Here is a 24,001-nt window from a genome sequence, read left to right on the forward strand (position 1 = left end):
CAGATAGTATCTAATTCCAGAACATTTTCATCACCCAGAAAGAAAATCCATACCCTCCAACAGTCACTCCTCATTCCCCACTCCCAAGAGCCTCTGGTAACAATAAATGGATACCTACTACCTGTATAAATTTGCCTTTTCTGGACATCTCGTATAAATGGAATCATACAACATGTGGCCTTTTATGATTGGCTTCTTTCATTTAGTGTAATGTTTTCAAGGTTCATCCATGCTGTAGAATGCATCAGTACTTCATTCCTTTTTATGGCTGAATAATATTCCATAGTATAGATATATCAACTTTTGTTATCCATTCAGCAGTTAAGCATTTGGTTTATTTTCACTTTGGCTATTATAAATAATGCTGCTGTGAACATCTGTGTACAAGTTTTTGTGTGGACATGTTTTTAATTCTCAAAGGTATATACCTAGACGTGAAACTGTTGTGTCACATGTTAACTACATGCTTAACCTTTTGAGGAACTGCCAAACTGTTTTCCAAAGCAGCTATACCATTTTATGATCCCACCAGGGTTCCAACGTCTCCACATCTTCACAAACATACATTATTATATGTTTTTTTTAACTATAGCCATTTAGTGGGTGTGAAATGGTGTTGCATTGTGGTTTTGATTTGCATTTTGCTAATGAATAATAATGCTGAGCATTGTTTCATGTGCCTGTTGATCCCTTCTATATCTTCTTTGGTGAAATGTCTGCATTTCTGCTCCACTCACTATTAAAATCTTTTGCTCACTTTTGTTATTTATCTTATTATTATTGAGTTATAATAGTTCTTTATGTATTCTGGATTTTAGACCTTTATTAGATATATAATTTGCACATATTTTCTCTTGTTCTATGTGCTGCGGTTTAGATTCTTTTCCCTTCCAAAACTTGTATTAAAATTTAATCCCCAACATTGGAGATGGGTCCTAATGGAGGTGTTTGGATCATAGGAGTGGATTCCTCATGAATAGATTAATGCCTTCTCTTAGGGGTGAGTTCTCGCTATATTCACTGTTAAAAAAGAGCCTGGCCACAGGTAATACACCTATGTAACAAACCTGCATGTTCTGCCTATGTATCCCAAGACTTAAAATAAAATTAAAAAATAAATAAAATTTTAAAAAATGATTTTTAAAAAGAACCTGGCATCTCCCACCCATTTCTTGCTTCCTCTCTCACCATGTGATCTCTGCACATGCTGGCTTCCCTTCACTTTCTACCATGAGTGGAAGCAGCCTGAGGCCCTCACCAGATGCCCAATCTTGAACTTTTCCAGACATCAGAATTGTGAGCCAAATAAACCGTTTTTTTCTTTATAAATTATCCCATCTTAGATATTCTTTTGAAGTAATGCAAAACGGACTAAGACTCTATGGGTTTTCTTTTCACTTGATAGATAGTATCATTTATGCACAAAACTTTTTAATTTTGATAAAGTATAATTTATCTGTTTTTTCTTTTGTTGCTTATGCTTTTGGTGTCTTTTTTTTTTTTTTTTTTTTTTTTTTTTTTTTTTTTGAGATGGAGTATTGCTCTGTCACCCAGGCTGGAGTGCAGTGGCACGATCTCGGCTCACTGTAACCTCTCCCTCCCAGGTGCAAGCGATTATCCAGCCTCAGCCTCCCGAGTAGCTGAAATTACAGGCATGCACCACCATGCCTGGCTAATTTTTATATTTTTAGTAGAGATGGGGTTTTGTCATGTTGGCCAGCCTGGTCTCGAACTTCTGACCTCAAGCGATCTGCCTGCCTCAGCCTCCCAAAGTGCTGGGATTATAGGCGTGAGCCACCACTCCTGGCCTTGGTGTCATTTTTTAGAAACTACTGCCTAATCCAAGATCATGAAGATTAATACCTATATTTTCTTCTAAGAGTTTCATAGTTTGGCTCTTATGTTTAGGTCTTTGGCACATTTAGATTTATTTATGTACGTGATGTGAGGGAAGAGGTCCAACTTCATTTTTTTTTTTTTAAGACATGGTCTCACTCTGTCGCCCAGGCTAGAGTGCAGTGGCATGATCTTGACTCACTGCAACCTCTGCCTCCTGAGTTCAAGCGATTCTTCTGCCTCAGCCTCCCGAGTAGCTGGGATTACAGGCATGCACCACAACTGGCTAATTTTTGTATTTTTACTAGAGAGGGGGTTTCACCATGTTGGCCAGGCTGGTCTCAAACTCCTGACCCCAGGTGATCTGCCTGCCTCGGCTTCCCAAAGTGCTAAGATTACAGGTGTGAGCCACCGTGCCCAGCCCAACTTCATTCTTTCACATGTGAATATCCAGTTGTCCCTGCACCATTTGTTGAGAAGGGTATTCTTTTCCCTGTTGAATTGATACCCTTGTCAAAAAAATCAATTGACCCATAAATGGACTGGCTTACTTCTGGACTCTCAATTCTATTCCATTGATCTATATGTTGATCCTTTTGTCAGTACCACACTGTTTTGATTACTGTAGCTTTGGAGTAACTTTTAAAATTTGGAAGTGTGAGTCCTCCGACTTTGTTCTACTTTTTCAAGATTGTTTTGGCTACTCTCTGTCCTTTGCATTTGAACACAAACATAAATTTTAGAAGCAGCAGCCAGGCATGGTGGCTCACACCTATAATCCCAGCACTTTGGGAGGCCGAGGGGGGCAGATCACAAGGTCAGGAGATCGAGACCATCCTGGCTAACACAGTGAAACCTCGTCTCTACTAAAAATACAAAAAAATTAGCCAGGCATGGTGGCAGGCGCCTGTAGTCCCAGCTACTTGGGAGGCTGAGGCAGGAGAATGGCATGAACCCAGGAGGCAGAGCTTGCAGTGAGCTGAGATCGCACCATTGCACTCCAGCCTGGGCAACAGAGTGAGACTCCATCTCAAATAAAAAAAAAAAAATTTAGAAGCAGCTTGTCAGTTTTTGAAATGAAAAAAATAGCTGGAGTTTTAATAAAGAATGCATTGAATCCATGGACTAATCAGGGGAGTATTGCCATCTTAACAATATTATGTCTTCCAATCCATCAACATGGGATTTCTTCCCATTTATTTAGGTCATCTTTAATTTCTTTCAAGAAAGATTTCTAGTTTTCAGCGTACAAGTCTTGCACTTATTTTGTTAAATCATATAACAGGTGTTGTACAGATATATTCTTTTATGCTATATAAATTGAATTGTTTCTACGTTTAATTTTTAAATTATTCATTCTAGTCTATAGAAATACAATTAATTTTTGTATGTTCATCTGGCATCCAATAACTTTGCTGCACTCATTTATTAACTCTAAGTCTTTTATACATCCTTAGGATTTTCTTTATACAAGACCATGTGATGTACAAATAGAGAAGGCTTTATTTTTTCCTTTCTCACCTAGATGTCATTTATTTCTTTTTCTCACCTAATTTCCCTGGCTAGATCTCCCAGTACAATGAAGAATAGAAGTAGTAAGAACAGATATTCCTGTCTCATTGCTGGTCTTACAGAGAAAGCTTTCAGTTTTTCACTGAAAACTGAGGTTAGCTGTGGGTTTTACATAGATGCCCTTTACAGTTTGAGGAAGTTTTCTATTCTCAATTTGTTGAGTATTTTTACCATGAAAGGTGTTGAATTTTGTCAAATCCTGTTTCTGCATCTATTTAGAGGATCATGTGATACTTTTCCTTTATTTTATTCATATGGTGACTGATGTTTGTATGTTCAACTAACATTGCATTCCTGGGATACGTCCCACTTACTCATAATGTATAATTCTTTTTTATATGTCACTGGATTTGGTTTGCTAGTGTTTTCCTGAGAGTTTTTTTTTGTCTGTATTCATAAGAGATGTTGATATGTAGTTTTCCTTATTGTGATGTCTTTGGTTTTGTTATCAGGATAATACTCACTTCTTAGAATGAGTTGGGAAATGTTCTATCCACTTCCACTTCTCTGAGAGTATAAGAAGGATTTGTGTGAATTCTTTAAATGTTTGGTAGAATTAATGAAGGAAGCCATCTGGTCCTGGACAATTCTTTGTCGAATTTTTATTACTAATTCAATCTCCTTACATGTTATGTGTGTATTCAAAGTTTCTATTTTTTTTTTTTTTTTTTTTAGATGGAGTTTTGCTCTTGTCATCCAGGCTGGAGTGCAGTGGCAAGATCTTGGCTCACGGCAACCTCCACCTCCTGGGTTCAGGCAATTCTCCTGCCTCAGCCTCCCAAGTAGCTGGGATTACAGGCACATGCCATCACGCTCGGCTAATTTTTGTATTTTTAGTAGAGATGGGGTTTCGCCATGTTGGCCAGGCTGGTCTCAAACTCCTGACCTCAGGTGATCCACCCGTCTTGGCCTCCCAAAGTGCTGGGATTACAGGCATGAGCCACCGTGAGCGGCCTCTATTTCTTTCTGGGTCAGTGTCTTTTTAGGAATTTTTCCACCTTATTTAGGTTATCAAACTTATTGGCATACAGTTGTTCAAAGTATTCCCTTATAATAGTTTTTATTTCTGTAAAGTCAATGATAATAATGCCTCCTCTTTCACTCTTTATTTTAGTAATTTGATTCTTCCCTCATTTTTTCTTGAACAGTATAGTTAGAAGTTATTCAATTTTGCTAACTTTTTCAAAGAATCAACATTTGTTTTCATTGATTTTCTCTATTATTTTTCTACTGTTTTACTTATTACCATTCCAATCTTTATTATTTTCTTCCTTCTGCTGGCTTTGACTTTAGTTTGCCCTCCTAGTTTCTTAAAGTGCAAAGTTAGATTATTGATTTAGGACCTTTCTTCTTTTTAAAACAGGTGTTTACAGTTATACACTTCCCTCTAAAAATGATTTTAGTTGCATCTCATTAGTTGTAGTATGTTGTGTTTTCAATTCATCTCAGAGTATTCCTTAATATATCTTTTATTTATTCTTTGATGCATTGCTTAATTCATTTTTGTGAGTTTTCCGACTTTCTTTTGGTTATCCATTTTTAATATTCCATTGAAATCAGAAAACATGTATGATTTCAACTATTTTAAGTTTGAGACTTGTTTTATGCATAATATATGGTTTATTCTGAAAATACTCCATGGTGCACTTCAGAAGAATGTATATTCTTCAGTTACTGGGTGAAGTGTTCTATAGGTGTTCTTTAGGTCTAGCTGGTTTACAGTGTCATTTAAATTTTTCATTTCCTTGGCAATCTTCTAATTATTCTATTCATTATAAAAAGCAGGGTTTTGAAGACTCCAAGTATTATTGTTGAATTATCTATTTATTGCTTCAGTTCAAGCAGTTTTGCTTCACATATTTTGGGGCTCTGTTGTTAGATGCATAGATGTTTAAAATTGTTATATTTCTTGATGGATTGACTCATTTATTATCAAATGCTCTTCATCTCTTATTAACAATTTTTTTTCTTAAAGACTGGTTTGTTTGTGTTTCTTTTTTTTTCTGATGTTGGTATAATCACCTAAAGGCCTCTTTTGGTTACTGTTTACATGGTATGTTTTTTCCATTCTTCTACTTTTATCACAGTTTTGTCTTTGACTCTAAAGTGTATCTTTTATAGACAGTATGTAGTTGCATTTTATTTTTTAATCCAGTCTGACAATCTCTTTCAATTAGTTTTTTTAGTCTATTTCCACTTAATTTAATTAATATAATAAAAAATGCAATTTGGTATAATTTACATCTGCCATTGTGTTGTTTTCTATATATATCTTATCTTTTTTGTGTCTTTGTTCCTCCATTACTGCCTTTTTGCATTAAATATGTATTTTTGTGAGTGCAGTTGCTCATGCCTGTAATTCCAGCAGCAGATAGGTTGCTTGAGCTCAGGAGTCCAAGACCAGCCTGAGCAACATGGTGAAACCCCATATTTACAAAAAATACCTTTAAAAAATTAGCTGGATGGAATGGCATACAGCTGTAGTCCTAGCTACTTAAGAGGCTGAGGTGGGAGGACTGCTCGAACCTTGGAGATTGAGGCTGCAGTGAGCCATGCTGGCAACACTGCACTCCAGCCTGGGTGACAAAGCAAGACACTATCTTAAAAAAAAAAAAAAAAAACAGCATTTTCTAGTGTGTCATCTTAATTCCCTGGTCATTTCTTTTACTATTTTTTTTTTTTTTAGTTATTTTTTTCATGATTGCCCTGAGGATTACAATTTCATGTTATTTTAGAAACATTTAATTCAGATTATTAATACTAACTGAATTACAACAGTGTCTTAGTTTACCTGGATTGCTAAAAGAAATGCCACAGATTTGGTGGTTTAAACAATAAAAATATATTTTTCATAGTTCCGAAACCTGGGAAGTCCAAAATCAAGGTGGCAGCTAATTCAGTTGCTGGTGAAGGTTCTCTTTCAGGTTTGCAGATGACCACTTTCTTGCTTTGTCCTAACGTGGTAGAGAAAGAGTTCTGGTATCTCTTCTTCCCTAATTCCTATTGAATTAAGGCCCCACCTGTAAGATCTCACCCTAAAGATCTCACCTCTAAGATCTAACCCTAACCCTAACCCTAACTCTAACCTAATCACTTCCTCATAGGCCCTGTCTCCAAATACAGTCATATTGTGGATAAGGACTTCAACATACGAATTTTAGGGGCACACAAACATTCAATTCATAACAAACAGTACACAAAAAACTTTGCTCCTATATACCTCAATTACCTCCCCCTTCCTTTGCATTGCTATTATCATACAAATTACATCTTCATTATATGTTGATTAACACAGGTTTACAATCATTGATTTACTCAATTGTCCTTTAAATCAGATAGGAGAAAAAAGTTATAAACAAAAACATTTTTTATATTGTCTTGAATATTTACCTATGCAGTTACCTTTACTAATACTCCTTATTTCTTCATATGAATTTGAGTTATAGTCTAGCATCCTTTTATTTTGGCCTAAAGGGCATCCTTTAGTATTTCTTGTAGGACAGATCTGCTAGTGGAGGTCTCTCAGCTTTTGTTTACCTAAAAATGTGTTTTTCATTTTTAAGGGATACAGAATTCTTGAGAAAAATTGGCAGTCTTTTCCTTTCAGCACTTTGAAAATGTTATCCCACTATCTTCTGTACCCCATGGTGTTAATGAGAATACAACTGTTAATCTTATCAAGAACCCCTTGTACAAAAGGAGTTGCTTCTCTTTTGCTGTTTTAAGATTCTGCCTTTGCAGGAGAATTTCTTCAACCTTGGAGGTGGAGGTTGCAGTGAGCAGAGATCTAGCCATTGCACTCTAGCTTGGGCAACAGAGCGAGACTCCATCTGAAAAAAAAAAGATTCTGACTTTGTCTTCTGACAGTTTGATTAGGATGTGTCTAGGTGTGGATCTCTTTATCTTACTTGGAGTTCCCTGTGCTTCTTAGATGTACAGATTACTATTTTTCATCAAATTTGATAAGTTTTCAGGCACTATTTTTTTTAAATATTCTTTCTCTTTTTGCCTCCACTGCAGATTCCTATTAAACATTATGTTTGTGCATTACGTCGTTTCCCACAGGTTTCTGGGGCTGTTTATTTTTCTTCATTTTGTTCCTCAGACCGTATAATCTAAAATCCACCAATTCTTCTTTAAGTTTCTTGATTCTTCTGTCTTCTTAAATCTACTGTTGATTCCATCTAGTGAAGTGTTCATTTCAGTTATTTTACTTTTCAACTCCAGAATTTCTATTTGGTTCTTTTTATCATTTTTTTTTTGAGATGGACTCTCACTCTGTTGCCCAGGCTAGAGTGCGGTGATACAATGTCAGCTCACTGCAACCTCTGCCTCCTGTGTTCAAGCGATTCTCCAATCTTAGCCTCCCGAGTAGCTGGGATTACAGGCATGCACCACCATGCCTGGCTAATTTTTTCTATTTTTAGTACAGACGAGGTTTCACCATGTTGGCCAGGCTAGTCTCAAACTCCTGACCTGAGGTGATCCACCCACCTCAGCCTCCCAAAGTGCTGGGATTACAGGCTATCATTTCTCTTTATTAATATGCTATATTTGGTGAGACACTGCTCTCATATTTTCCTTTAGTTGTTTAGACATAGTTTCCTCTAGTTTGTTGAACATACTTAAAATAACTGATTTAAAGTCTTTGTCTATTAAGTCCAGCATCTGGGCTTCCTCAGGGACAGCTTCTTTTGACTACTTTTCTCCCCATGTATGAGCCATACTTTCCTCTTTCTTTGCATGTCTTAGAATTTTTGTTAAAATTGGACATTTTATTTTTTTTTAAGTTCTGGGATACATGTGCAGAACATGCAGGTTTTTTACATAGGTATACACATGTCATGGTGGTTTGCTGCACCCATCAACCCATCATCTACATTAGGTATTTCTCCTAATGCTATCCCTCCCCTAGCCCCCTACCACCCAACAGGCCCTGGTGTGTGATGTTCCCCACCCTGTGTCCATGTATTCTCATTGTTGAACTCCCATTTATGAGTGAGAACATGCAGTGTTTGGTTTTCTGTTCTTGTGTTAGTTTGCTGAGAATAATGGTTTCCAGCTTCACCCATGTCCCCACAAAGGACACAAACTCATCCTTTTTTATGGCTGCATAGTATTCCATAGTGTATATGTGACACATTTTCTTTATCCAGTCTATCATTGATGGCCATTTGGGTTGGTTCCAAGGCTTTGCTATTGTGAACAGTGCTGCAATAAACATACATGTGCATGTATCTTTATAGTAGAATGATTTATAATCCTTTGGGTATATACCCAGTATTGGGATTTCTGGGTCAAATTACATTTCTAGTTCTAGATCCTTGAGGAATTGCCACACAGTCTTCCACAATGGTTGAACTAATTTACATTCTCACCAACAGTGTAAAAGCATTCCTATTTCTCCACATCCTCTCCAGCATCTGTTATTTCCTAACTTTTTAATGACGGCCTTTCTAACTGGCATGACTGGTATCTCATTGTGGTTTTGATTTCCATTTCTCTAATGACCAGTGATGATGAGCTTGTTTTCATATGTTTGTTGACCACATAAATGTCTTCTTTTGCGAAGTGTCTGTTCATATCCTTTGCCCACTTTTTGATGGGGTTGTTTGTTTTTTCTTATAAATTTGTTTAAGTTCTTTATAGATTCTGGATATTAGCCCTTTGTCAGATGGATAGATTGCAAAAATTTTCTCCCATTCTGTAGGTTGCCTGTTCACTCTGAAGATAGTTTGTTTTGTTGTTGTTGTTGTTTTTTGCTGTGCAGAAGCTCTTTAATTAGATCCCATTTGTCAATTTTGGCTTTTGTTGCCATTGCTTTTGGTGTTTTAGTCATGAAGTCTTTGTTCAGGCCTATGTCCCGAATGGTATTGCCTAGGTTTTCTTCTAGGGATTTTATGGTTTTAGGTCTTACATTTAAGTCCTCAATCCATCTTAATTTTTACATAAGGTGTAAGGAAGGGGTGCAGTTTCAGTTTTCTGCTTATGGCTAGCCAGTTTTCCCAACACCATTTATTAAATAGGGAATCCTTTCCCCATTGCTTGTTTTTGTCAAGATCAGATGGTTATAGTTATGTGGCATTATTTCTGAGGCCTCTGTTCTGTTCCATTGGTCTATATATCAGTTTTGGTACCAGTACCATGCTGTTTTGGTTACTGTAGCCTTGTATTATAGCTTGAAGTTGGGTGGCGTGATGCCTCCAGCTTTGTTCTCTTGGCTTAGGATTATCTTGGTTATGTGGGCTCTTTTTTGGTTACATATGAAATTTGAAGTAGTTTTTCCTAATTCTGTGAAGAAAGTCAATGCTAGCTTGATGGGGATAGCATTGAATCTATAAATTACTTTGGGAAGTATGGCCATTTTCACAATATTGATTCTTCCTATCCATGAGCATGGAATGTTCTTCCATTTGTTTGTGTTCTCTCTTATTTCCTTGAGCAGTGGTTTGTAGTTCTCCTTGAAAAGGTCCTTCACATCCCTTGTAAGTTGGATTCCTAGGTATTTTATTCTCTTTGCAGCAGTTGTGAATGGGAGTTCACTCATTATTTGGGTCTCTGTTTGTCTATTATTGGTGTATAGGAATACTTGTGATTTTTCCACATTGATTTTGTATCCTGAGACTTTGCTGAAGTTGCTTATCAGCTTAAAGAGATTTTGGGCTGAGACGATGGGGTTTTCTAAATATACAATCATGTCATCTGCAAACAGATATCATTTGACTTCCTCTCTTCCTATTTGAATACCTTTTATTTCTTTCTCTTGCCTGATTGCCCTGGCCAGCACTTCCAATACTATGTTGAATAGGAGTGGTGAGAGAGGGCATCCTTGTCTTGTGCTGGCTTTCAAAGGAAATGTTTCCAGCTTTTGCGCATTCTGTATGATACTGGCTGCAGGTTTTTCATAAATAGCTCTTTTTTTTATTATTATTATTATTATACTTTAAGTTTTAGGGTACATGTGCACAATGTGCAGGTTTGTTACATATGTATCCATGTGCTATGTTGGTGTGCTGCACCCATTAACTCGTCCTTTAGCATTAGGTGTATCTCCTAATGCTGTCCCTCCCCCATCCCCCCACCCCACAACAGTCCCCAGTGTGTGATGTTCCCCTTCCTGTGTCCATGTGTTCTCATTGTTCAATTCCCACCTATGAGTGATAACATGCGGTGTTTGGTTTTTTGTCCTTGCAATAGTTTACTGAGAATGATGGTTTCCAGTTTCATCCATGTCCCTACAAAGGACATGAACTCAGCATTTTTTATGGCTGCATAGTATTCCATGGTGTATATGTGCCACATTTTCTTAATCCAGTCTATCATTGTTGGACATTTGGGTTGGTTCCAAGTCTTTGCTATTGTGAATAATGCCACAATAAACATACATGTGCATGTGTCTTTATAGCAGCATGATTTATAGTCCTTTGGGTATATACCCAGTAATGGGATGGCTGGTCAAATGGTATTTCTAGTTCTAGATCCCTGAGGAATCGCCACACTGACTTCCACAATGGTTGAACTAGTTTACAGTCCCACCAACAGTGTAAAAGTGTTCCTATTTCTCCACATCCTCTCCAGCACCTGTTGTTTCCTGACTTTTTAATGATTGCCATTCTAACTGGTGTGAGATGGTATCTCATTGTGGTTTTGATTTGCATTTCTCTGATGGCCAGTGATGATGAGCATTTTTTCATGTGTTTTTTGGCTGCATAAATGTCTTCTTTTGAGAAGTGTCTGTTCGTGTCCTTCGCCCACTTTTTGATGGGTTTTTTTTTTTTCTTGTAAATTTGTTTGAGTTCATTGTAGATTCTGAATATTAGCCCTTTGTCAGATGAGTAGGTTGCGAAAATTTTGTCCCATTTTGTAGGCTGCCTGTTCACTCTGATGGTAGTTTCTTTTGCTGTGCAGAAGCTCTTTAGTTTAATGAGATCTCATTTGTCAATTTTGGCTTTTGTTGATCTTTGACAAACCTGACAAAAACAAACAATGGGAAAAGGATTCCCTACTTAATAAATGGTGCTGGGAAAACTGGCTAGCCATATGTAGAAAGCTGAAACTGGATCCCCTCCTTACACCTTATACAAAAATTAATTCAAGCTGGATTAAAGACTTTACATGTTAGACCTAAAACAATAAAAATCCTAGAAGAAAACCTAGGCAATACCATTCAGGACATAGGCATGGGCAAGGACTTCATGTCTAAAACACCAAATAGCTCTTATTATTTTGAGATACCTTCCATCAATACCCAGTTTATTGAGAGTTTTTAGCATGAAGGGGTGTTGAATTTTATCGAAGGCCTTTTTGGCATTGGTTCTGTTTTTGTGATGGATTATGTCTATTGATTTGCATATGTTGAACCAGCCTTGCATCCCAGGGATGAAGCTGAATTGGTGGTTATGGATAAGCTTTTTGATGTGCTGCTGGATTCAGCTTGCCAGTATTTTATTGAGGATTTTTGAATCGATGTTCATCAAGGATATTGGCCTGAAATTCTTTTTTTGTTGTGTCTCTGCCAGGTGTTGGTATCAGGATGATGTTGGCCTCATAAAATGAGTTTTGGTATCAGGATGATGCTGGCCTCATAAAATGAGTTAGGGAGGAGTCCCTCTTTTTCTATTGTTTGGAATAGTTTCAGAATGAATGGTACCAGCTCCTCTTTGTACCTCTGGTAGAATTTGGCTGTGAATCCATCTGGTCCTGGGCTTTTTTTGGTTGGTAGGCTATTAATTACTGTCTCAATTTCAGAACTTGTTATTGACCTATTCCAGGATTCAACTTCTTCCTGGTTTAGTCTTCGGAGGGTGTATGTGTCCAGGAATGTATCCATTTCTTCTAGATTTTCTAGTTTATTTGCATAGAGGTGTTTATAATATTCTCTGATGGTAGTTTGTATTTCTGTGGGATCAGTGGTGATATCCCCTTTATCATTTTTATTGTGTCTATTTCATTCTTCTCTTTTTTTTTTTTTTTTTTCTTGAGACATTGTCTCGTTCTGTCATCCAGGCTGGAGTGCAGTGGCGCAATCTTGGCTCACTGCAAGCTCCACTTCCCAGGTTCACGCCATTCTCCTGCCTCAGCCTCCAAAGTAGCTGGGACTACAGGCACCTGCCACCACGCCCGGCTAATTTTTTGTATTTTTTAGTAGAGACGGGGTTTCATCGTGTTAGCCAGGATGGTCTTGATCTCTTGACCTTGTGATCCACCCACCTCAGCCTCCCAAAGTGCTGGGATTACAGGCACGAGCCACCATGCCCAGCCTCTTTTATTAGGCTGGCTAGTGGTCTATATATTTTAGACCTTCAACAAACCTTCAACAAACCAGCCCCTGGATTCATTGATTTTTTGAAGGATTTTTCATGTTTCTATCTCCTTCATTTCTGCTCTGATCTTAGTTATTTCTTGTCTTCTGCTAGCTTTTGAATTTGTTTGCTCTTGCTTTTCTAGTTCTTTTAATTCTGATGTTAGGGTGTCGATTTTAGATCTTTCCTGCTTTCTCCTGTGGGCATTTAGTGCTATAAATTTTCCTCTAAACACTGCTTTAAATGTGTCCCAGAGATTCGGGTATATTGTGTCTTTGTTATCATTGGTTTCAAAGAAATTATTTATTTCTGCCTTAATTTCGTTATTTACCCAGTAGTTATTCAGGAGCAGGTTGTTTAGTTTCCATGGAGTTGTGCGGTTTTGAGTGAGTTTCTTAATCCTGAGTTCCAATTTGATTGCACTGTGGTCTGAGAGACTGTTTGTTATGATTTCCATTCTTTTGCATTTGCTGAGGAATGTTTTACTTCCAATTATGTGGTCAATTTTAGAATAAGTGTGATGTGTTGCTGAGAAGAAGGTATATTTTGTTGATTTGGGGTGGAGAGTTCTGTAGATTTCTATTAGTTCCACTTGATCCAGAGCTGAGTTCACATCCTGAATATCCTTGTTAATTTTCTGTCTCCTTGATCTGTCTAATATTGACAGTGGGGTGTTAAAGTCTCCCACTATTATTGTGTGGGAGTCTACGTCTCTTTGTAGGTCTCTAAGAACTTGCCTTATGAATCTGGGTGTATATGGGGTGCATACATATTTAGGATAGTTAGTTCTTCTTGTTGCATTGATCCCTTTACCATTATGCCCTTCTTTGTCTTTTTTGATCTTTGTTGGTTTAAAGTCTGTTTTATTAGAAACTAGGATTGCAACCCCCGCTTTTTTTTTTTCTTTGCTTTCCATTTCGTTGGTAAATATCCCTCCATCCTGCCAGACATGATTGTTCTTGCCTATAATCCCAGCATGCTGGGAGGCCAAGGCAGATGGATCGCCTGAGGTCAGGAGTTCGAGACCAGCCTGACCAACATGAAGAAACCCCATCTCTACTAAAAATACAAAATTAGCCAAGCATGGTGGTGCATGACTGTAATCCCAGCTACTCGGGAGGCTGAGGCAGGAGAATCGCTTGAACCCAGGAGGCGGAGGATGCGGCGAGCTGAGATCATGCCATTGCACTCCACCCTGGGGGACAAGAGCAAAACTGTCTCAAAAGAAAAAATATATATATATATATCCTTCCATCCCTTTATTTTGAGCCTATATGTGTCTTTGCACGTGAGATTGGTCTTCTGAGTACAGCACACTGATGTGTCTTGATTCTTTATCCAATTTGCCAGTCTGTGTCTTTTAACTGGGGCATTTAGCCTGTTTACATTTAAGATTAATGTTGTTATGTGTGAATTTGATCCTGTCATTATGATGCTAGCTGGTTATTTTGCCCATTAGTTGATGTGGTTTCTTCATAGTGTCAATGGTCTTTACAGTTTGGCATGTTTTTGCAGTGGCTGGTACCAGTTGTTCCTTTCCAGGTTTAGTGCTTCCTTCAGGAGTTCTGGTGAGACAGGCCTGGTGGAGACTAGATCTCTCAGCATTTGCTTGTCTGTAAGGGATTTTATTTCTCCTTTGCTTATGAAGCTTAGCTTGGCTGGATATGAAATTCTGCATTGAAAATTCTTTTCTTTAAGATTGTTGAATATTGGCCCCCAGTCTCTTCTGGCTTGTAGGGTTTCTGCCGAGAGATCCGCTGTTAGCCTGATTGGCTTCCCTTTGTGGGTAACCCGACCTTTCCCTCTGGCTGCCCCTAACATTTTTTCCTTCATTTCAACCTTTGTGAATCTGACAATTATGTGTCTTGCGGTTGCTCTTCTCGAGGAGTATCTTTGTGGTGTTCTCTGTATTTCCCGAATTTGAATACTGGCCTGTCTTGCTAGGTTGGGGAAGTTCTCCTGGATAATATCCTGAAGAGTGTTTTCCAACTTGGTTCCATTCTCCCCATCACTTTCAGGTACACCAATTGAACGTAGGTTTGGTCTTTTCACATAGTCCCATATTTCTTGGAGGCTTTGTTTGTTCCTTTTCATTCTTTTTTCTCTAATCTTGTCTTCACGCTTTATTTCACTAAATTGATCTTCAATCTCTGATATCCTTTATTCCACTTGATCGATTCAGCTATTGATACTTGTGTATGCTTCACGAAGTTCTCGCGCTGTGTTTTTCAGCTCCATCAGGTCATTTATGTTCTTCTCTAAACCTGTTATTCTAGTTAGCAATTCCTCTAACCTCTTTTCAAGGTTCTTAGCTTCCTTGCCTTGGATTAGAACATGCTCCTTTAGCTCGGAGGAGTTTGTTATTCCCCACCTTCTGAAGCCTACTTCTGTCAATTTGTTGAACTCATTCTCTGTCCAGTTTTGTTCCCTTGCTGGCAAGGAGTTGTGATCCTTTGGAGGAGAAAAGGCATTCTGGTTTTTGGAATTTTCAGCCTTTTTGTGCTGGCTTTTCCTCTTCTTCATGGTTTATCTACCTTTGGTCTTTGATGCTGGTGACCTTCAGATGGGATTTCTGTGTGGATGTCCTTTTTGTTGATTTTGATGCTATTCCTTTCTGTTAGTTAGTTTTCCTTCTAACAGTCAGGACCCTCAACTGCAGGTCTGCTGGAGTTTGCTGGAGGTCCACTCCAGACCCTGTGTACCTGGTTATCACCAGTGGAGAATGCAGAAAAGCAAAGATTGCTACCTGTTCCTTCCTCTGGCAGCTTCATCCCAGAGGGGCACCTGCCAGATGCCAGCCAGAGCTCTCCTGTATGAGTTGTCTTTCCACTCCTGCAGGGAGGTGTCTCTCCATCAGGAGGCACAGGGGTCAGGGACCCACTTGAGGCAGTCTGTCCCTTAGCAGAGCTCAAGTGCTGTGCTGGGAGATCCACTGCTCTCTTCAGAGCTGGCAGGCAGGAACGTTTAAGTCTGCTGAAGCTGCTCCCACAGCTGTCCCTTCCCCCAGGTGCTTTGTCCCAGGGAGATGGTAGTTTTATCTATAAGCCCCTGACTGGGACTGCTCCTTTTCTTTCAGAGATGCTCTGCCCAGAGAGGAGGAATCTAGAGACACAGCCTGGCTATAGAGGCTTTGCTGAGCTGTGGTGTGCTCCACCCAGTTCGAACTTCCTGGCAGCTTTGTTTACACTGTGAGGGGGAAACTGCCTACTCAAGCCTCAGTAATGGTGGACGCTCCTCCCTCCACCAAGCTCAAGTGTTCCAGGTCAACTTCAGACTGCTGTGCTGGCAGCGAGAATTTCAAGCCTGTGGATCTTAGCTTGCTGGGCTCCATGGGGATGGGATCCACTGAGCTAAATCACTTGGCTCCCTGGCTTCAGCCCCCTTTCCAGGGGAGTGAACAATTCTGCCTTGCTAGGGTTCCAGGTGCCACTGGGGTATGAAAAAAAAAAAATTCCTGCAGCTAGCTCGGTGTCTGTCCAAACGGCTGCTGGAGTTTGCTGGAAAACCAGGGCCCTGGTGGCACGGGCACCCGAGGGAATCTCCTTTTCTGCAGGTTGCAAAGACCCTGGGAAAATAGTAGTATCTGGGGCTGGAGTGCACCGTCCCTCATGACACAGCCGCTTGAGGCTTCCCTTGGCCAGGGGAGGGAGATCCCCGACCCCTTGTGCTTCCTGGGTGAGGCGACACCCCACTCTGCTTCGGCTCACCTTCTGTGGGCTGCACCCACTGTCTAACCAGTCCCAGTGAGATGAGCTGGGTACCTCAGTTAGAAATGCAGAAATCACTTGCCTTCTGCATTGATCTTGCTTGGAGCTGCAGACCAGAGCTGTTCCTATTTGGCCATCTTGCCAGCCAAGTTTGGACATTTTAATAATATAATGTGGCAACTTTGAAAATCAAATTCTCCTCTCTCTCCAGGATTTGTTGCTGTTGCTATTCAGTAACTTTTCTGAACTAATTCCATAAAGTTTGTATTATTTGTTTTGTGGGACTACTGAAGTCTCTGCTCAGGTTGGTAGTCAGCTAAAAATCAGACAAAGGTTTCTTAAATGCCTGGAACCTATAAGTCTCCTAGACTTTGCCAAGGGGCTCTCTACCTTAAACATTCTGTGAGGCAGTTTACAACTTTGACTCAGGCTCCACTTCCTGCTTGCTCAGACTATCAAGGTTAGCCAAAGGTGAGAGCCTAGAACCATCTCAAGTCTTCCCAGGAATGCACACAGCTCTAAGCTTGCACACAGTTTCCCAAGAATATGTCACAGCTTTCCAAAGCCCCCTATAAACATCTCATTACCCAGCTTTTCTTTTTCAGCTTTTTGATTCACCTATTATTTTGCCCCAACTGCCTCAGGTGGCAATTACTATTGATTGCTTTTGATAAATGCCCTCAAAGAAAAGGTTGTTCACATGGGGCCAATTCCAAATCAGGTCAAAGACAGCCTTGTGAGTGGCATCTTTGAGGGAACCATGAGATATGTCAAATGATGATAACTCTCTGGGAATGAGGCATTGAAGAAGCTCCATCTGTGTTCTGCTCCATCCAATGGCTTCCAGACAGCTGTTGGTTTTCAAGGCTACCATGGAGCTGGATAGATTAGGACAGGAATAGGGCAAAACACCACAAAGCTCCAAGGGAAACGAAAATACATGTCCGTGCAGAAACTTGTACATGGTTGTTTATAGCAGCATTACTCACAGTAGCTAAAAGGTAGAAAACTTAAATATCCATTACCTGATTAATGGATAAACAAAATGTTGTATATCCATAAAACAGGGTATTATTCAGCCATAAAAAGGAATGAAATACTGATACATGTTACAATGTGAATGAACCTTGAAAATATTCTAAGTGAAAGAGGCCAATCATAAAAAGCCACATATTGTATTATTTCATTCATATAAAATATGGATTAGTGGTTGTTTATGGCTGGGGGAATAGAGAGGTGATAGCTAAAAGGTAACATCTTTTTGAGGTAATGAAAATGTTCTAAAATTGACTGATGATGATGGTTGCACATGTGTGAATATTCTAAAAATCATTAAACTGTACACTTTAAATGTGTGAATTGTATGGTATGTGAATTATATCTCAGTAACACTTTTAAACGCTGCCACAAAGCTTGCTGTTCTTATTAAGATTCAGCTGATTTTCTTGAATAAATGTTCACAGGACTGATACAAGGCTTTGGTAATTAGTGGAGTTCTGAAAAGTTGGCACTGACAATTTTTTCCAGTGTTCTCATTAATTTTTTGGAGGAATTTTCAGGTCCTTACAATGTCATTTTTGCTGACATCCTCCATTCACTTTTAATGCTCACTACAACAGTTTGTTCCAATCACCCTTAAATGAAACACAGCATTCTGTTCTAAGTGATAATGCTAAATATACCATTGTCCTCTCTTCAGTAGTCTCGTAGGTACCACAATCTACCCCCAATATTCTTTCCAGTCTGTCTGATGCATTTCTCTTCTGTTTTCCTCTGTACCTCCACCCTAATATCCCAGCTGAGGAGCAGACAGCAGTAGGTGATGTAGGGAATTACTGAAGAGCAGAAAATATTCCACCATGCTTAATGTTTTACATTCCCCTGCTCTCACCTCCCTGTGTTTCTCCTCCACCCTCACTCTAGGTGTCCTATGTGAAAGCCATTGACATTTGGATGGCAGTTTGCCTGCTCTTTGTGTTCTCAGCCCTACTAGAATATGCTGCCGTTAACTTTGTGTCTCGGCAACATAAGGAGCTGCTCCGATTCAGGAGGAAGCGGAGACATCACAAGGTAGGCCTTTGGGTCACTGCCTAAGGAGGGACAGCTGGTAGTAAACAAAAGAGTTCTAAGTAGTCTTGTCTTGTGTTATTTGTTTCAATGGTCCATCCTTCTCAATGTGCAAGGCAGGTTAGAAATAGGAATTAAAGACCTAGAGGTCTCAGCTTTCCCTCCCGTAAATAATGCCCTAGTTGGGTCTATAGGCAGTCACTCTTTGAATCGTAACAGTAACATTACAGAAATTATCAAGTTATACCTAAAGGCAGAACTAATTAACTAAAAGCTGATGGGGTCAAGAAAATAACTAACTATAAGCCTAAAAGATTGGGAGGTGTCCATTGGCTTTTTTCTGCAAGCCTGCATTGTTTTAATAGGCTTGATTCCAGAAGACAATTGCTCCATAAAAGGTGAGATCTTAAAGTAGAATGCCCAGGTTCAGGCCTTTGCTTCCTGCCTCCAGGAAAGAGGCAACAAGCAAGATCTCCACCAGAGTGGGTTCTCTCTCCATATGAGGGATTGAATAAAGGAATATTTGACAGGGCACCTCTGAGGAGTTACCAATCTCTGTTCACGAGGTTGTGCACTGACCAAAGAATGCCAATGGGGAGCATGCAGCCTGCTGGAGCAAACTGCTCCATATCATGGGTCCATAACTAGTTCCCCAGAAGATCCAACCACCCTGGCTTTTTTCTTAGTTCTTCAAACATACACACAAGACTTTAAATATCTTGTTCTCTTTCCCTGTACTGCTCTTCCAGTGCACTGTGTGTCCTAGCAAATGCCATGTTCTACTTGAACTTAATTTCTAAACTTCTAAAAACGTATCCTGATTTAAAAGCACAAATTCAATGATGTGTTTTTTAAAGCCGATCTCTTCCACCAAATTGCAAGCTCCATAAAGGCAGAGACCGTGTTTGTTTTTGCTCTGTGCTATATCCCTGGTGCCTAACACAATGCCTAACATATAGTGAGCATGCAATAAGTATTTGTCAAACAAATGAACAAAGGGATAAACAAACGATTAGGTTGGTGGAAAAATAATTGCAGTTTTTGCCATTAAAAGCAATAAAGAAGACAGACAGTCTGAAGTTTTTCCACTGACAGATTAGGGCAACCAGGGACCCACACATTATGACCTGTCATAGTGTTGCAGGTCACAGTACATACCTGCAATGTGCCAGGTCCTACAAGCTTTAGACTGACCTATTTAAAATCGTTGTCTACTAATCAGCAAAGCTCAAAAATAAAATAAAACAAAATAGTTGTCTGCCCAGGTGCAATGTGCTGTGACAAAGGACCCTGCCTCTTTAGTTTTCTTTAGTATGAGACTTCGAGCTAGCCTACCTGGGCCCAGGTTCTCCATGTGCAAAATGCGTATAAAGGGAAATTCTGGTGAGAATTAAATCAGGGTATGCCAAAGTAGCTTTAAGTTTTGTTCCTGCCGCACAAGTGCCGAGGATTAAAATGATTACATATACACACATTTCCATCAGTGTGTTTCTTAAACATCAGCAATCTGATTCAATTAACTTCTGGCAGTTTACCACAGGGAGGAGGCCGACGTTCCAAGACAGAAGATGTCCATGGGAATTAAGATATCACCATCCTTCTAAACTACATTGAAGGAAGAAATTGTCTTGAGTTCAGCAAGCCAGATGACACTTCTTAAACGACCCCTAGTTTTAGCTACTCTATATTGTCCATTTAATACCTAGCCTCCGATGCTTAAAAAAAAAAAAAAAAAAAGTCTAATTAAGAAACTGGCCTGATGGCTTGTGCCTATAATCCCAAGTACTAGGAAGACTGAGGTGAAAGGATTGCTTTAGCCCAGGAGTTCCAGACCAATGTGGGCAACATAGTGACTGTGTCAAAAAAAAAAAAAAAAAGAAAAGAAAAGAAAGAAAGAAAGAAAGAAAGAAAGAAAGAAAGAAAGGGAAAGAAGGAAAAAGAAGAAAGAAAGAAAGAAAGAAAGAAAGAAAGAAAGAAAGAAAGAAAGAAAGAAGAAAGAAAGAAAGAAAGAAAGAAAGAAAGAAAGAAAGAAAGAAAGGGACCAAACATAAGTATCTCTAGGATTTTATTTTTCCATTTTCCCTATAGACTAGCTGCTTTTTATAATTTCATCTGCTAGAGACATTTGTTAAAAACACTAATTTGAAAAGATCATGTCCAAGATATTTTACTAGCACCAGCCCCTTTGACTGGGCACTGCACAGCTCCAGTAGATGCTGTTTGTATGGACTAAAATGGGAATGGAGCCTCCTGAAGATATGTAGTATGGTAGGCCTATGGTACTTTCAAAGGCCGCTTCTACGCCCCCCAAGTATCTACCAGTTTGACACACTAGAAGAAAACAAACACTATCTCTGGCCAGATAAAGTGTGAATAAGGCCACTAGCTAGATTTGATCAGATTCTCCTGCTCTGTTCCCTCCTTTGAAGATACCTCAGCAATCACCCCATCCACTCCTTCCATGCAACTGATGAGAGAGACCCACAATAGCAAGGTCAAGTCACCAGTATCACGAGGCACTGATGGCAAAGGCAGGAGAGGTGCTAAAAGACCCGAGGTTCTTCTCCAAACATTAACCATACCTCCATGAGTTCTTATCTGTTCAGTGTGTCCATCCTGAAGCAGATAAAAATCGTCTTTCATTTATTAGATCTTAAATAAAAACTAAGCCTCATCCCATGGCGAAGGTCAAAAACTAGTAGCCAGAAGGCCAAATTTGATGTGCAAATATCTTTACTTTGGCCTGGAGTGTTTTTAAAATCTGGACTTAAGGGGTCAGCTTTTAAAAACCACACTTCTGGCTTCACTAGAAAAAAAATCATAGCAACCAGCCACACTGAATGTGCTTCCCATAAGGTATTGGTGCACTGGAACTGCCTTTAGGTAGGGAATGCATTTTCCAGTTAATACCATCCCTTCTAATCAGGGATATTTTTCAGCCCCAACTCACTTTACCACTCACATTTCTCCTGCCTGCCTTCTTGTATGCATTTGAATTAACGTAATCTCATTCATAAAGGCTCTTAAGTTGGCCCAAATGTCAGAAATTACAATGATGCAGAATTGAGCTCACCATAGTTTCCTTAGAGTAAGCCGCTCTGGAAGTGATTTGTACACTAGAGGTGTACAAGCTTCTTCTGCAGAAACCCTCTTTAACAGGAAGTTTGCAGAAGGGATTTTAAGTCCCAGATGGTGTGGAGAGGAACTAGCTACATGCCTGAATTTCTCAGAGCCTATGATCTTGGACAGCTTTCCCAGCTCCCACAATCTTCCCATGTTGCCTCATTTGTTGTGCAGAAAGCATCTGGTTCTCGAATTCTCTGGCTTGCCTCCTTAGGCAAATTATTAGGAAACCGTATCTGTGAGCACCAGACTCAGCAGGCATACTACTAGCAACCTCCCTGAGCTCCAGAGTACACTACCAGATTTCCCCTGCTCCAGCTCTAAGCAGCTCCAGATGCAGTTGGGCATACATTTCCTGCCACCTGCTGGTTCCAATAAGAATAGCAAGCCCTTTACCAGTCATTCCTAGGGAATGTTTCTCCCAGACACAATATGAAATTGATAATCCTCTAGCTAGATGGGGCCTTCAATCCAAACCTCTATGCCTCCTATTCCCATGTTTAACAGATAAGAAAGGCAAAGAATAATTCACCCAAAGCAGCATAAAAAGTTAATTTGGTGCTTCCCCCTATCTAACTAGGTCCCAGTTTAAAATAAAAAATAAAATTAAAAAAAAAACAACACCCAAGCTCCAGCAAGGGGAGATTTTCACTGAAATGCAATAGAGTCAGACTTAGACCCCCTTCTAAGTACTAGGTCCAGCAATTTGGCCGGCTCCCCGCAACTCCTCTCCTTGGCCCTGGCATTGAATCTTCTACTGTTGCCCTATTCATAGACAAGTACTTACTGAGCACCTGTTTGCCAGGCACTGTATGTAGCACATCCTCTTCCTCCTCACTTTTGCAATGAAGATGTTGGACAAGATTCATTCATTTTCCAAGGATTTCTTGAGCATTTACCATATGTCTCAAACCCTTCTGGTGCTAAAAATACAACTCCATTTAAACAAACAAACAACAAAAAAAAAGGACACTAAAGCTGGTGAAGATATACAAGTAAACATTTGCTCAACAAACATATACCAAGTTTTGAGCTTATGAACCAGGGACTACGTTCATATGTTCAGTGTTGAGAGTGCAGTGAACATGACAGACTTTGCATGGAGCTTATAATCTAGTAAGAGACAGACGCTAATCAAGAAATTACCATACAATGTGATAAGAGCTTTAAAAAAAAGACGGAGATACGTACAGAGAGCTTATGGAGCACACAGCAGGAACGGCTAGCCTATACTTGGGAGCTCAGAGAAGGCTTCTGAGAAAGAATTAGGTGAAAGAGGAGTTGGAGACAAGAGATGGGGTTGAGAGCGTGTTCTAGGCAGGGAGAACAACCTGCACAAAGGCCCAGAGATCAAGAAAAGAACCATGACATTTTCAAATATAAGGAAATATTTCAGTGACTAAAGCATAGAACACCAGATAGAAATGGCACAAGATGAGACTGGAAAAGCAGGCAGAGTCCAGGTTCTAAGGCCTTGTTTATCATGTTCAGGATTTTAATTAACCTGAAGTCAGTGGTAGCCTATTAAAAGGTTCTAAGCAAAAGATGACCAAGATCTGTGTTATAACGACTCAGATGGGTTGGGTGGTGGGGGCAGATTGGAGGCTGTTGCAATGGTGGGCTGGACACAGTGGCTCACACCTGTAATCCTAGAACTTTGGGAAGCCGAGGCAGGAGGATCTCTTGAGGCCAGGAGTTCAAGACCAGACTGGGCAACATAATGAGACCCCCATCTCTACAAACAAAATAAAACAAAACAAACAAACCAGAAGGTGGCCTATCCTACAGGAGAGATGGAGAGGCACCAGTGGATCCTATACTGAGTTTCTTGTTCTCTGTTGGCCCGGTCCTGCACAGGAACAAGCAGAAGATGGTGTTCCTTTCCTAAAAGCGTTATCTAGGTGGGCAATGTGAGCTGATAAAACTTCCCAATGCCAACACTGAATCGACAGCTCAGTTGAGACCAAAACATTAGACTCTCAATTCCTCCCCAGAGCTCACATGAAAAGATAACAAAGCTGGACATGAGGAGAGCAGACAAAAGTGCCTCCATGATTCAGACCAGGGCAAGACCACCATGACCTGGGAAAGGGATGAACTAGAAAGATCAGGGCAGCAGGCATTTTGGTAGCGAGCATTAAGGAAGGGACATGAGAAGGCACAAGAGAAAATCTACAAACAAACCTGGAGGGCTGCAAAGTATCTGGTGGGGGAGAAGGAAAGCCTGGAAAGGTAAGTTGGAGCCAAATGATGAAGAGTCTTGAATGAAAACTTAGTAAAAATCCAGAGGTCTGTCTGAAGTTACAACTGCCAGGGATGTGGGAACGTAGAGGCAGGAAGAAGCTGTGGCTTCCCTGGGTTGTAGAACGGAAGTGAGGCCCAGAGCTCCTGCTC

General features: G+C 39.8%; 1 protein-coding gene across 2 annotated transcripts in view; it reads left to right on the plus strand.

Moving 5' to 3' along the window:
• The window catches only part of GLRA1 (glycine receptor alpha 1), a 112,109-nt gene that overhangs the window by 87,084 nt on the left and 1,024 nt on the right, over positions 1 to 24,001 (plus strand). For both annotated transcript variants that reach the window (XM_055285560.2, XM_055285561.2), the window contains exon 8: positions 18,341 to 18,487. In XM_055285560.2, the coding sequence (XP_055141535.1) occupies positions 18,341 to 18,487 (147 nt within the window). The remainder of the gene's footprint in view (positions 1 to 18,340; positions 18,488 to 24,001) is intronic.

This window comes from Symphalangus syndactylus, chromosome 7, assembly GCF_028878055.3.
Source record: "Symphalangus syndactylus isolate Jambi chromosome 7, NHGRI_mSymSyn1-v2.1_pri, whole genome shotgun sequence".
NCBI classification, from domain to species: domain Eukaryota; kingdom Metazoa; phylum Chordata; class Mammalia; order Primates; family Hylobatidae; genus Symphalangus; species Symphalangus syndactylus.